General features: G+C 43.1%; 1 protein-coding gene across 1 annotated transcript in view; it reads left to right on the plus strand.

The window, feature by feature from the left end:
- RELL1 (RELT like 1) overlaps positions 1 to 13,493 on the plus strand; it is a 59,681-nt gene that overhangs the window by 16,013 nt on the left and 30,175 nt on the right. Inside the window, exon 2 of the mRNA XM_024731702.1 lies at positions 12,457 to 12,678. Coding sequence (XP_024587470.1) covers positions 12,457 to 12,678 — 222 coding nt within the window. The remainder of the gene's footprint in view (positions 1 to 12,456; positions 12,679 to 13,493) is intronic.

A 13,493-nucleotide genomic window follows, 5' to 3' on the forward strand; every position in this document is an offset into this window, starting at 1 on the left:
AAGATAACGGGAGTAAAGACGCCCAGCTCAGAAATAAGCACTCGGTAGAGGTTTGCTGCTCTTAGTGATTGGTGGTAGAGTGGTTGAACTCCCAGAGGCCCTGGATGTGGGATGGTGAACCCCCAACACACCCCTGGAGAATCAGTCACTAAATCCCTCTCTCCCTCTGTAGGGCCGGTGACCCAGCAGTTTTCCCTTTTGAAGCCCACCCGGCTCGGCACCACACCTAGTTTTCCCACGTGGGTAGTTTGTGTTGTCTTCTGCATGGTAGAAATTACTTGGCTGTACTCCCACCCTGGCAGGCGCAGGTTGTAGCCAGAAACTGGGGACCTAGCTCCTGGTGGCCTGGTCCTCTGAGTCAGCACCCTCTCTGTGGAGCTCCAGGGCAGTCACTGGTTCGTAAGGGAACCCCCTCCTCCCTGGGCCCCCCTCTTGCAGTTTCTGCCAGAAACAGACTATCTGGGCCTGTCCTCTCCCCATTTGGTGGTTTTGTCCTGGCACTTGCTGGTTAGCGTCCTCCCGTAGTTTAAATAATTTCTAACCTAGTCCCTGCTTGGCCTCTTGTGAGGAATGTTCAGGAACAGATCAGTTAGGGATTGCATCCCTGTGGAAAGAGGGCAGCGCCTTTGGTGAGGGTATGTCAGCTTCGCTCCTTGACGGATGCGGCAGTGTGGAATATGATGGAGTCCTGTGAAAATCCAGTGGAGGGCCAGTTCCCAAAACTGGGCTTGGGAACATGCTGCCATTCGTGGCCTTCCTTTGAATCTTTGTTAACTGGAAACTTCTGTTGATTTTGATGAATACAGGGGTTTGCTGGTATATTTACATCTTTTGGAAAGGGCTTACCCAACAAGTGGGTAAAGCTATGGGGTGGATCACTCGTCCAGCTCTGAAAAGAACTTATTTATATAAGTTTTAAAAAACTGTCAGCATTTGGCAAATGAAGGTACAAGTGCGTTGGACATTCTGTCCCACCAAATAGCATCTTAACAAAACGGCTGATCCAGTTGTAGTGAAAGTGGACACTTGATCAGTAATCGAGGAATCCTTCTGGAAGGATGGAATCTGCTTTCACAATTCACAGGTTGCATGTGGCAAAAGTTTAAGGTGCTCCTACCATGTTGCAGGAACTGTGACAGGGGTTCAGGGTACAATGATAGGACATTCTCCTTGCTACTTGGGGAAACAGGAGTGTTTGGCTTAAATCAGGCTTTTCCTGCAAGTTCTGTCACCCATGTTGGGTTTCCTAACGTTGACCACAGTATGCCCGAGAGATGTGCTTGTAGTGAAGTGTGTGTATGTGGGGGGCTGTCAGTGGCTCTTGAGTGTTGGTTCTTCTGCCTGGCTCATTTCTGTATCTCCCCAGTGAAGTCATGTTAGACCACTGATTTATTTGCAAAATGAGGATCTCATCCACCCTCTTGTCTACTTCCTTGGGATTAGATGTTTCAGATAAGACAATGACAGCGTCAAGTGTCATCTGAGTGGAAACTTTTGTATCTTATATGATGTCTCTAGCTAATAATGTATGTGATTGAAGATTTTCTTTTTCCTTTTCCATTTTCTCTTTCCCTCCCTCCCTCCCTTCCTTCCTTCCTTCTTCCTTTCTGAAATATTTTTAGATGCCACGCAACTAACATTGTTAGCACGAATGATGTTTGTGACAACTATTGAATGGCTTCCAAGTATAATAGTTTGTGAGTCATAATGTGAAAACATACCTGTGAACAAGATGCTTTTCAATAGATAGAAAAAAGTCTTCCTTTCACTTTCATAATAGTTATGGAGCAGTAAAATAGAGTTCTACGTTAGGGTGATCTTTTGCTTTTTGTAGTAGAAATTAATATTGGGAAATTTTATGCTGCTGAGAATATTTTAAAAAATGATGTCAATACAAATTGATCTTGCTGTAGCTGACTTTAACACTTTTTCATGAAGATGATTCTTACATTTAACAAGATGCATGCAGATTCCAATGTGTATCACACATGATAGGGTCATTTGGCGAGAGGTACCTTTTTAGTGTTTAAGGGCATTTGAGGGGGTGGATGCAGACCTGGGCTCCAGCCCAACTCTGTGGTCAGCTGGTGATGGTTTAACCCACCTGTTTACTGTGAGGCATGTGTCACTTACTAGGTAAAACTGAAAACCAATCTCCACTCTTACAGACGCTGCTAACCAATGTGGATAAGTGTGCAGGGCTCTGGGGTCTCAAGGCTTGGCTTGAATCCTGTCCCACTATACGTTAGGACTTGTTATTGAACCTCCATGGGCCTTATTTTCCTCATCTGCACATGGGGATAATGAGACAACCTACCTTAAGATGTGGAAATGAAATGGAATTGTGCATGAAGCACTGCAAACACTCGATAAATGCTGCCCAACAGTTACCTTAACGTAGCAACTCATTCTTTATAACACACCACCTTTAGAAAAGAATCTGAAGTGATTATTAAATTTCTGAAGTCCATTGCTTTGCAGTCATATCAAGCAAATGTCTTTTAAAAAATTCTAATTTTTCTTGAGTTGATGTAATTTACAATTTGCAAGGCGAGGAAGGGTCTACAGTCAAAGTCTCACTCCACTCCTGTCCTCCAGCCACCCACCCACCCCATCTCCAGGAGACTGACAGTGCTACAGTAACTAAAGATAAAAAAAATCCCCAAATGGACAACACTGAAAATAGCAAGAGAAAGAGGAGAGGCAGAGGAAGGGGTAGGAGAATAGGAAAAGAGGAGGGCGGGAGGTTCAGCTGGGGTCCAAACTGCTGAGCTCTCCCGGTCCCTGCAGCCCCTTGGGCATCGCCCTCGCTTATACCCCTCTCTGAGGACCCCGTGATGTGGGGTTCTTCTCCCTTTGGGACTCCTCAGCCTTTTCTGTCTTAGAGGCATGCTGGGTGACTTCCTGGCCTGTGTCCCAGTGCAGACACTGGCAAGTAGCTGTGGGGCTGTAGCTCTTTTCTGTTTTTTTCAATCTTTTGGTGCTCTTGAAGAATTGGTAAATCCAAGACAGTTGTGGAGAATGCTAGGGATTTTCTCTTGCTCTGCAAAGTTAGTTTTCCCCTTCTAGTCTAAATGGAAACCTGAGATGGTAAATATGTATAGTTTCCATCATAATTTTTGTGTCTTTGTTTCTTTATATTGACATCACCCCAGTTTCAGTTCTCTGTTCTGGTAGCTACCTGGGGTTCAGGAGTAATTCAGTTTTGTCCCACAACCTCCTGCCCGTCAAGAATGTTTGTTCTCTTTTTGTCCAGCCAAATTAAGTTTTTCTTTTGAAACCTAATATAAAGTCATTTTTCTTCCTGGATCCACACTAATTACTTCCCTTCTCAACTCCTATGGTACTTATACAAAGGAACTGCAGCTTAGGGAAGGGTTGTGCTCCAGACATTCCTTTTTGAGTAATTGGGTTGGAAATTGAAATGCATTTTCCCATTAAAAATAATAATTAGGCTCCCATAAAGGGTATTTAAAAAATGATAAAATGGGACTTAGTGAACTTTTGTTACGGAAGAGTTGAAAGAATAGTAAAGTGGACTGCTGTACACTAACCACTTGGTTTCAATATTTTGCCATATTCACTTGCTCACCCTATCTATCTATCTGCCCATCCACCCATCCACATACCTCTATCTACCTACTATTTTTGCTGAATTATTTGAAACCAAGTTGCAGACAGTGTTACATTTCACCCTAAATCCCTCTGCCATCACCTTGTAGGATTAAGGACTTCCTTCAACATAACTGTAATACCATGATCATAGCTTAAAAAAAATAAACAATAAATTTGTACTACTGTCTACGCCATTTTCCTGTTGACCTCAAAATATCCTTTATTGTTGTTTTAAAATTTTTATTATTGTTTAGAATTTGGAATCAGGCTCCAATCAAGGTTTACTAACCGGATTTTGTCCTATTAGTTTCTAACAAAAGCTATTTGAAGCCACATTTAGCCAAGTACTGGGGGAGGGAAGGAACTTTCTTGGGCATAGGTAGTATGTTGAAATCTTTGTGTACTCGCCTCTCCCTGTTTTCCTCTCCCATGCTTAATGCCTGTCTCTGGATCCTGGGGTGCTCCTGCTGCCCTGAGCTCTCCATTTTGGCCAGATCCCCAGCCCCAGGGTACAGGGACCTCTTAGCCAAACGCATCTGTAAATCAGGGGTTCATAGTCGGACATTGCTGATTTATGCATGTTTTGCTGGGGAAGCTTTCTGGGCCTCCATCTGTTCCCCTAGTGGTTTTTGCTGTCCAGTATCAAGAGTTTTCCAGCATCAGGGGAGCATTTCAAGGAATTTGACAAGATAGAGGTAACTGAGTAGCTGTATACTTTGGGAGGGACTTTGTATCATGGGTGAGTAGACTCTGGGCAGGTGGGTCCTGTCTGGATGTCCCTCCCTGCCTAGTCACAGCTGTGGAGTTGGGGAGGGTGGGACAGTAGCAGCTGCTTCTCTGGGAGTCATTTGGAAGTTGGCAGCTGCCTGAAGTTCCACTACAAAGTTTAGCACTTATTTATATACTGACTCCCATTGTTTTCCAGTTTCCATATAAGCTCGTTTGTTCTCTTCATACATTTTAAGTTTTTAAAATTTGGGCAAATGCTGTGTCTCAATCACTGGCGCTGGGGGAATATTTTAAAAGCTCTATGGTTTCGGTTATCCCCACAGCTAAAACCAGAAACAGTTTGGGGATGATTTTGTTTTGTGGAGTTTGCTTTGCATTCTCCCCTTTCGTTAGTGTTCATAATTGATTTAAAACGTGTTTAAACAATTAGCTTAATAAAGGGGGTTGTTTTTCAGGAGCTAGTAGATCTTAGCTCTGCCAGAGTAGGATTGAGAGGCTCTGTCCTGAAACAGTATCTGCCTGGATTTTCCTCCAGGCTCTTACCAGTTTTCAACCATGTGACCCTGGGCAAGTGACATACCCTCCCTAACCTCCAGCTTCTCTCTCTAATATAATATTACCCACCTCATAAGGTTGTGACTGTCAGAAACGCTTGGGGCCCATGGCCTAAACTCTAAATATGTAAGTCCCCCTCGAGAGATCTAATCAAATATATGAATGATTTTGCAGCAGACTCAGTGGAATAGGGGTTGTAAATAGCCTCACGTCAGATCAGAGCAGGTTTTGCTACCAATGAATTTGTCAGATTTGGTTTTGCTATGAAATAAGGTATAAAACTTTTTGTTTCAGAGTTTTTTGGGTTTTGCCTTGTGGACACAGGAGGGTGGGCTCGCATTTTCCTCTCCAGTAGCATCAACCCAGAGTGAATGTGGATAGGGCTGGAAAAGGCTGGGGAGTATGGAATTTTGAGAACCAGGAAGGACATTGGTTTTAGCACATAATATTTTTTTAAATGGTTAATAATTTTCTTTTCTTTTTTCAATATTTATTTATTTATTTGGTTGAGCTGGGTGTTAGTTGTGGCTCGAGGACTCTGTAGTTGCGGCATGCGAACTCTTAGTTGCAGCATGCATGAGGGATCTAGTTTCCTGACCAGGGATCAAACCCAAGCCCCCTGCATTGGGAGCACGGAATCTTTTCCACTGCGCCATCAGGGAAGTCCAGCATATAATTTTTCAGCTGAGCAAACCAAGGTGCAGAGGGATGAAGGGACTTGTTTAGTATCACAGAGGTAGCTGGGGACAAAGCTGGAGGAATAAAAACCCCTTTAGAGAAATGCATATCTAGCTATCTTAGTTGGTAATCTAAATCAAAAATAGACTACTTTTGGGTACTGTGATTTGAATGTTTGCTGAAAAAAAATAGGGTGTGTATCTGTGTGTTTAAAAGCAAGGTTCCAGCCAAGCTTAGTGGGTTATCTACTTACCAGCCAAGTCCTTTTCCCATCACAGAGTTGTTGGGTCGCTGCTGGGAAACCCTAGCTTCTGAGAATGTACACCCTTTCCTGATAGGAGAGGAAGAATTGCTATCAGAACCATCAAAATGCTCTTGGCCCTGGTTGGAACAAAGCTGCTTGGGAGAAGTCACAAGGGCCTCCTTATCTGGAGTCTCAGGTTATTACCATCATCCCCATTATGTGTATTTTAGCAACCCTCGAGCTATGCCCACTGGGTTTGAGGAATGCCATTTCTGCGCCATTTCTTCTCAGCTCCTCTGACCATTGGGGTCAGTTGGAAATGTAAGTATTACTTGGAATCCAAGCTAGAAAACTGCTTTTGATTTTTTGGGTTGACTTCGAGCCATTCCTCATACCTCTTCCTCAGTTTCTTGCTGTCTTAATGTTTTTTAGATAACATCTTCTTTTGTGACTTTGTCAATGGGATCTTGGCAAAACACAGTACATAGTGGGTCTTCAAAATATGGTGAATTAACCAAACCTGGCTGGGTCTAAGAAAAACGCTAAGGATTTTGATAACCGCTGGCTTTTGCTGGACCTGTTTTACTTGTAATGTGGAGGGGAATCACTTTTATCAGTAAGAGCTGAGAACTCTCTGTTTCTATGGCTCTTGCTGTGTGCAGAGGATACTGGAGACGAGGTGATGGGCTTGTTTTGAAGAGGCTGAGGGACCCGAGGTTGTGGTCTGCGTAAGGTGGGCTGTGATTTGGGAGTTGGAAGGGAGGTCAGAGAGGGGGGACAAATAGAGTTTTGCAGTTGTTCATCGGGTAAGCTGCTCTGAGGTCTGGTGGTGGGCATTTTCAAAACATCCTCCTTCCTGCTGTGCTAATTGGAATCCATAGTTTTGCGATGTGGGGAGCCTTTAATCTAAGTTGTGAAGTAGAAGAGCAAACCAACATTTAGCATTTTCACAGACGAGTTGGTAAATGATGACCTCAGCTCAGGTAAGAGGAAGCAGCGTCCAAGCAGGCAGGATCCAGACTGCCTGGTTTGAATCCAGCCACTGACGGGTAGTAGCTCTGTGACCTTGGGAAGGCTCCTTGACCTTTCTGTGCTTCCTTTCCACATCCGTGACGTGGGGAGAATACCAGTAACTATATCATAAGTTTATTGTGAAGATTCAGTGCTTGGCTCACTGCTGGATTGCAAATGCTCCATAAATGTGGTGTTGCTTATCGTTAGTAGTTACGGAGGTATAACGAATTAGTCTGAGCCAGACTTCCATCACTTCTGGAACACTCCCACCTGAAACCATCCCCTTCCTGCCTCTGGTTCAGCCTACTTTCCATTCTGACCCTGATCCCTGGTGTCTGATTCCCTTGGGTCTCTTATTCTCTTTCCTGCTCGGTGGCCCACCCTGCATGAGTTAACCCAGTTACAAGTTTGGGGTACACATGTCAGCTGTGCCCCAAATGGCCTTGCAGTCCTTTCACTGGCCTCTCACATTCCTTCTGTTTCTCCACTAAGCCTCACTGTCTCCGTCAGCCCCTCTTCTGCCCTGGCCCCTCTAGTTCTCAAGAGATGCCATCTCTCATCTTCAGGCATCTGTTCGCTCACCTTCCCTCCATCCACGTAAAGAACAAACTCATGGACACCCTGCCTCAGGACGAAGTATCTTTTTTCCTATTCAAGTTTCTAATCCGTCTCCTTTTTGCTCCTTGGCTCCTGCATGTAAATAAACACTTTGGTTTCAGCCACTTTAAAAAAATTCAAAACTCCAAATAAAAATTTCTTCCCTTCATGCTGAAAGTGAACTCCCTTACCCGTAATGCCCGTAGTGGGCTTCTAGAAAGAGCAAACTGAGCTGTTTCTGCTCTTCAACGCAGGGAATCTAGCCTCACCTTCTGGTCTATGAAAAACTGGTCCCTCCAAGGCCACAAAGATCTCCTGCCAACCGTTTTTTCCTTCCTATTTTATTTATTTTTTCATTTTATGTATGATGTATGTATGTATTTTAGGATTTTAAAGATTATTTTAGGATTTTAAGTTACTTCAAGAAACTATGGGGAAACAGAAAGGGAGCAAAGTGCAACAAGGGGAAAGTTTAAAAAATTTCAAGTTACTTCCTGATTCAGCAACTGAAGGCTTTCCGTGTGTTCTTTGGAACTTCTATGTTTTTCTCAATAATCTTTCTAAAGATTCTTCTTAGGGTGTTTCTCTCTTTATTTTTTTTTTTAATTGTGATAAGAACACTTAACATGAGAATTACCCTCTTAACAAATTTTTAAGTGCACAATACGGTATTGTTAACCGAGGGCACAATGCTGTACAGCAAATATCTGGAACTTATTCATCTTGCATAACTGAAACTTTATCTCCGTTGAATAGCAACTACCCCCCCGCCCCCGGCCCCCGCCAAAGCTGGCTCCTGGCAACCACCATTCTACTCTCTTTCTATGAACTTGACTACTTTAGATGCCTCATGTAAGTGGAATCATGTAGTATTTGTCTTTCTGTGACTGGCTCATTTCACCTGGCATAATGTCTTCCAGGTCCATCTTTGTTGTCCTTTACGGCAGGATTTCCTCCTTTTTGAAAGCTGAATGGGATTCGATTATATGTATATGTCACATTTGTTTATCCTCTCAACCATCAGCGAACATTTATGTTGTTCCCAAGTCTTGGCTATTGTAAATAATGCTGCGGAGAACATGGGAGCGCAGCTATCTCTTCAAGATCCTGATTTCATTCCTTTTGGATAGATACCCAGAAATGGAATTCCTGCATCATTTGGTAGTTCTATTTTTAGTTTTTCTGAGGAAGCTCTATACTATTTTCCATGGTGGATGTACCATTTTATGTTTCCTTCCTATTTTAGCTCCTCTCTCTTGAAGCATCTGACCTAGCTGACTGCTGATTCCTCCTGGAAACTTCTTCTCTGTTCTAAGGTAGAACCCTGGCTTCTCTTCCTCAGGTCCTCATGGAGTAGATCCAGTTGCTCAATGGATATTTCCACCTGGATGTCTCCGTGCTTACCTTTACCACTACATGTTCAAAACTGAACATGTGCTATTGTCTTCTCCATGCCAGTATATGAGCTAGGGCCCCTGAAACAAAGTACCACAAACTGGGTGACTTAAAAAGGAGAGATTTATAGACTCACTGTTCTGTAGGCTAGAAGTCCAAGATCAGGGTCAGCAGGGTTTCTTCTCCTGAGGGCTGTGAGAAAGAATCTGTTCAGTGCTTCTCTTCTAGATTCTGACGGTTTGCTGGCAATTTTTGATGTTCCTTGGCTTCTATAAAGCATCATCCTGACCTCTGCCTTTACCTTCACATGGTGTTTTTACTTTGTGCTTGTCTATCTCCAAATTTCCCTTTTTTTTAAGGACAGCAGCCATATGGGATTAGGGCCCATCCTAGTGACTTCATTTTATACCTTTGTAAAGACCCTATGTCCTAATATAGTCACTTGGGGTTAGGACTTCAACATATGAATTGGGGGTGAGGCAAAATTCAACGCATAGCACCATGCAGACTTGATTTTTTTTCAGGTATTTCTCATCTCAATGAATGGCACCAATGTCCACCATGTTACTCAAGCAGAAACTTGGGAATCATCCTTATCAAATCACGTGCCTTTATATTAACCTAGCGTCTAGAGCTTGTAGAACTTGGAGGCACAATTTTGGTCATCATAGTCATCATAGAAAGGTACAATCATTTTGATTCTGTTTTACAGATGAGGAAACTGAGCACCTAGCAGTTAAAAAACTTGCCCAAGGTGACATGCTTAGTAATTGGCCAAGCTGTTATTTATGCCAGGCAGTCTGACATTTTTTTTTTTTTTTTTGCTGTATGCGGGCCTCTCACTGTTGTGGCCTCTCCCGTTGCGGAGCACAGGCTCCGGACGCGCAGGCCCAGCAGCCATGGCTCACGGGCCTAGCTGCTCCGCGGCATGTGGGATCTTCCCGGACCGGGGCACGAACTCGTGTCCCCTGCATCGGCAGGCGGACTCTCAACCACTGCGCCACCAGGGAAGCCCTGACCTTTTTTTAACTACAGTGCATCTCTGTAATTCATGTTTCACTAATTTAGATTCATATCTTCTTTGGTTTTTTCCATGGTGCAATAATTATGAAATTAAATGACTGCTAATATGTTTGTAAATCACAAACTGTAAATACATAGTATTTGCAAGGGTTTGCTAGATGTCAAATTAATGATGAACACACATTCTCAACCACCTGATTCAGGAGGAGCTGTTTGGCTCCAATTTAGAGCCCCTCTGCTTTCATCTCTGTTTCTACTGCTTCCCAAAGAGAATTTATTATCACCTCCAGATTGAAACAGACCACAATTCTGAGTAAAACTCTTTCAGTCTTAGCATGTTGTCTGCTTTACCTATTCCTGTTGCATGGCATATGTGTTTTTAAAAAGGAATTAATAAATAACACACTTAGAATTATAAAAGGAGTTGAATATTCTGGTTTTTACTGAAAGTAAGTCTTGAGGTTAAACCCTAATTTAGATGATATATTTGCATATGTTTAGGGAAGTGTGTGTGTGTATGTGTCTTCTCTTATTTATTTATTCATTCATTTATTAATTATATTGATTCTTGGAAGAGAAATCAGAAAAAATATATAGATTATGCCAAATTCTAGAGGTTGCATGATAAAATAATGAATGCAACCTTTTACAAACCTGAGAAACCAGCAATTTCCTTTCATGTTCAAAGATAATGGATAGTTCCATGCGAAAGAGAGAGAGCCTTTTGTCCTGTGGCTTCTGTTTGATACTATTTGCTGCAGTAAAGAAATGTGGTCACTTTACACCTAGTCTCTGTCCCCATGTAATCATTATAACACAGGGGTATTTTTTGGTTTTTTTTTTCATCAAAATACTCTTGAGAGAGTTTATAGTTAAATGCATCTAGCTTTCCGGTTTCTGGGTTTCTCAAGCAATATGTGTGAATCTCCATGATGTAGAAAAGCTTATTTTATTACTTCAGAATCTGAGTATCCCAAATAATGAGACTTCACTTCAGTGAAATCCCACATTTTTCTTTAGTCCACATCCTACCTGACCCACTCTTTTGTTTTTGTTTTTTTAAAAAATATTTATTTATTTATTTATTGGGTTGTGCTGGGTCTTAGTTGTGGCAGGCAGGCTCCTTAGTTGTGGCATGCATGTGGGATCTAGTTCCCTGACCAGGGATTGAACCTGGGTCCCCTGCATTGGGAGCGTGGAGTCTTACCCACTGTGCCACCAGGGAAGTCCCTTCTCCTTTGTCTGATAACTTCCTTCTCATTTTATGTGTGTGAACTGGTATTTTGTTGATTTTCCACACAGTCGGCTCTTTCTCTGTTATCTTAACTGGCCGTATCTTATGATTGTACAAGCCGGGCTCACTGTTTTTCCCTCTCACTCCTTCATAGATGTGACTCAGTTCCCCATATATGGGAACTTCTTGGGAGCCTACGTAGCATGCTCTTGGGCCCAGATATCCAGCTGCCTCTGGTGTAAGTCCATGTGGCATTTTGACTTGTCCAAAAGCAAATGTCTCCTTCTCTCCCAAAGATGACCCCCTTCCCAGCTGCCCCATTTTTGAAGTCATAAAATAGGTCCCCACCATTACCGTTTCTTTTAACGCCCCATGCATACCTTCCTTGGCCTTTCTTCCAATCTCTCATGCCTGCCCAGGCGTTCACTTGTTTAGTGCCTCTTTCCGATACTACCCTACAAGCTTCAAGATGGCGTTGGTCATGCTGTGTTATTTTCCACTCTCTCTCCAGCTCCCAGCTGGTGCTTTTCACATAATGGTCATGCCATAAATGCTAATTTGGGTTAGTAAACAAACAAACAAATGCATGTGCTTCCATTTTTATGTTTGTATCCCTGTGCCAAAACTTGATGCCGTCGTGGATTTTTCTCTCTTTTTTCATACACTAGATCTGTCAGTTTACTAAATCTTTCTGGGACATACACTCCATGAGGACAGGGATCTTTGTTTTGCTCAGTGGTATGTCCCAGATGCCTGGAATGGTGCCTGGCATGTAGTTGAGCTAAGCTGAGCATTTACTATGTTGTAGAAATGGTTCTGGATGTTTTACATGTATTAATTTATTTAATCTTCATAACAAGCCTAGAAGGGTGGGTAGCTACCATTAGTGTGCCTATTTTACAAGAAACCAAGGCATGGAGATTAAGTCATCATCCAGCGTCACACAGCTGCTAAGCGGTAGAGCCAGGATGTGACCACACGTCTCCTGAGTCTGCTCTTAACCACTAAGTAGTCTGCTGTGAAACCACCTAGTGATGGTGTGTTTGCTCTGTGTGGACCCTTCACTGAAACTCTGTACATTCACTCCATGCTGTGTAGGTACTCTTTTAGAGGAAGAAGCAGAGGCTGGTTTGGAGAGGATTAAAAAAAAATTACCCAGGGTGGGACCCAGGTGCTGAGTAGCAGGGACAGGATGGGAACTCAAGACTGTTTCAGCACAAGCCTGTGTGCCTGTCCTGCCAGACCTGTCAGTCTCTGCGTGGCCCGTGGTTTTGGAAGCAGACTGACATTTAACAGGAACATTTCCCGAGGTTGTCAGAGTTTTCTTGTCCCCAGTAGACGTCTGATGCAGCTGTGCATGTTTCTTCCTCAGACAATGATGGCAGCCGCTCGTTACACTCCAGAACTGAGACGACGCCCTCGCCCACGAACAATGGAAATGGACACCCAGAATACATTGCGTACGCGCTTGTCCCTGTGTTCTTCATCATGGGTCTCTTCGGCGTCCTCATCTGCCACCTGCTTAAGAAGAAAGGCTATCGTTGTACAACAGAAGCTGAGCAAGATGTGGAAGAAGAAAAGGTTGAAAAGATAGGTAAATCACCTGGATTCTTTTTATGGGAATGTGAGTGCAGACGATTTTTAAATCAGAAACCAGTAACCTATATCTTCCATCTCTATAAGGCAAATGATCCATCTTTTTTTATATATTGACATTATGTAAATTTAAAGTGTACAACACGTCAATCGGATACATTTGTATATTGTAATATGATTGCCATTGTAGCGATATTTAGCACCTCTATCACAGTACGTAATTGTCATTTCTTTTTAGTGGCGGAAATCATTAAGTTCTAGTCTCTTAGCAGGTTTGATGATTATAATACAATATTGTTGCCTATATTCACTATACTGTGCATTCGATCTCTAAGGCTTATTTACTATTTGTTCTAAGTTTGTACCCTTAAGCAACATCTGCCCTATTGTAACCAAAGGTGGTGTCTGGCTGCTCGCTGCTCAAAAGCCAATAAAAAGGCCACGTTGGTGGTTTATTTTGGGTGCTGGCAACCGGGGTTGGGGGGTGGGTGGAGGGGAGGGTGAATGGACTCCTGTCCAGAGGCTGACTACCCCCTGCCCCCGACAATCAGGGGGGCAAAAGAGGTTTTATAGACAAAGGGAGGGAGCTACATGAAGAAACAGCACAGTCAGCTCTGACAGTCATCTTGAAATTGGTCATGTGGTGGTCTGACCAGCGTCATCTTGATTGGTTTTTTGTCTTGTGTTTTATAAATTGATTTATTTTATTCGTGTATTTCTGGCTTCCTTGGGTCTTCGTTGCTGTGCGCGGGCTTTCTCTACTTGCAGCGAGCGGGGGCTACTCTTCGTTGTGGTGCGCAGGCTTCTCATTGC

This window comes from Neophocaena asiaeorientalis, unplaced genomic scaffold, assembly GCF_003031525.2.
Source record: "Neophocaena asiaeorientalis asiaeorientalis breed wild unplaced genomic scaffold, Neophocaena_asiaeorientalis_V1.1 scaffold39, whole genome shotgun sequence".
Lineage (NCBI taxonomy): Eukaryota > Metazoa > Chordata > Mammalia > Artiodactyla > Phocoenidae > Neophocaena > Neophocaena asiaeorientalis.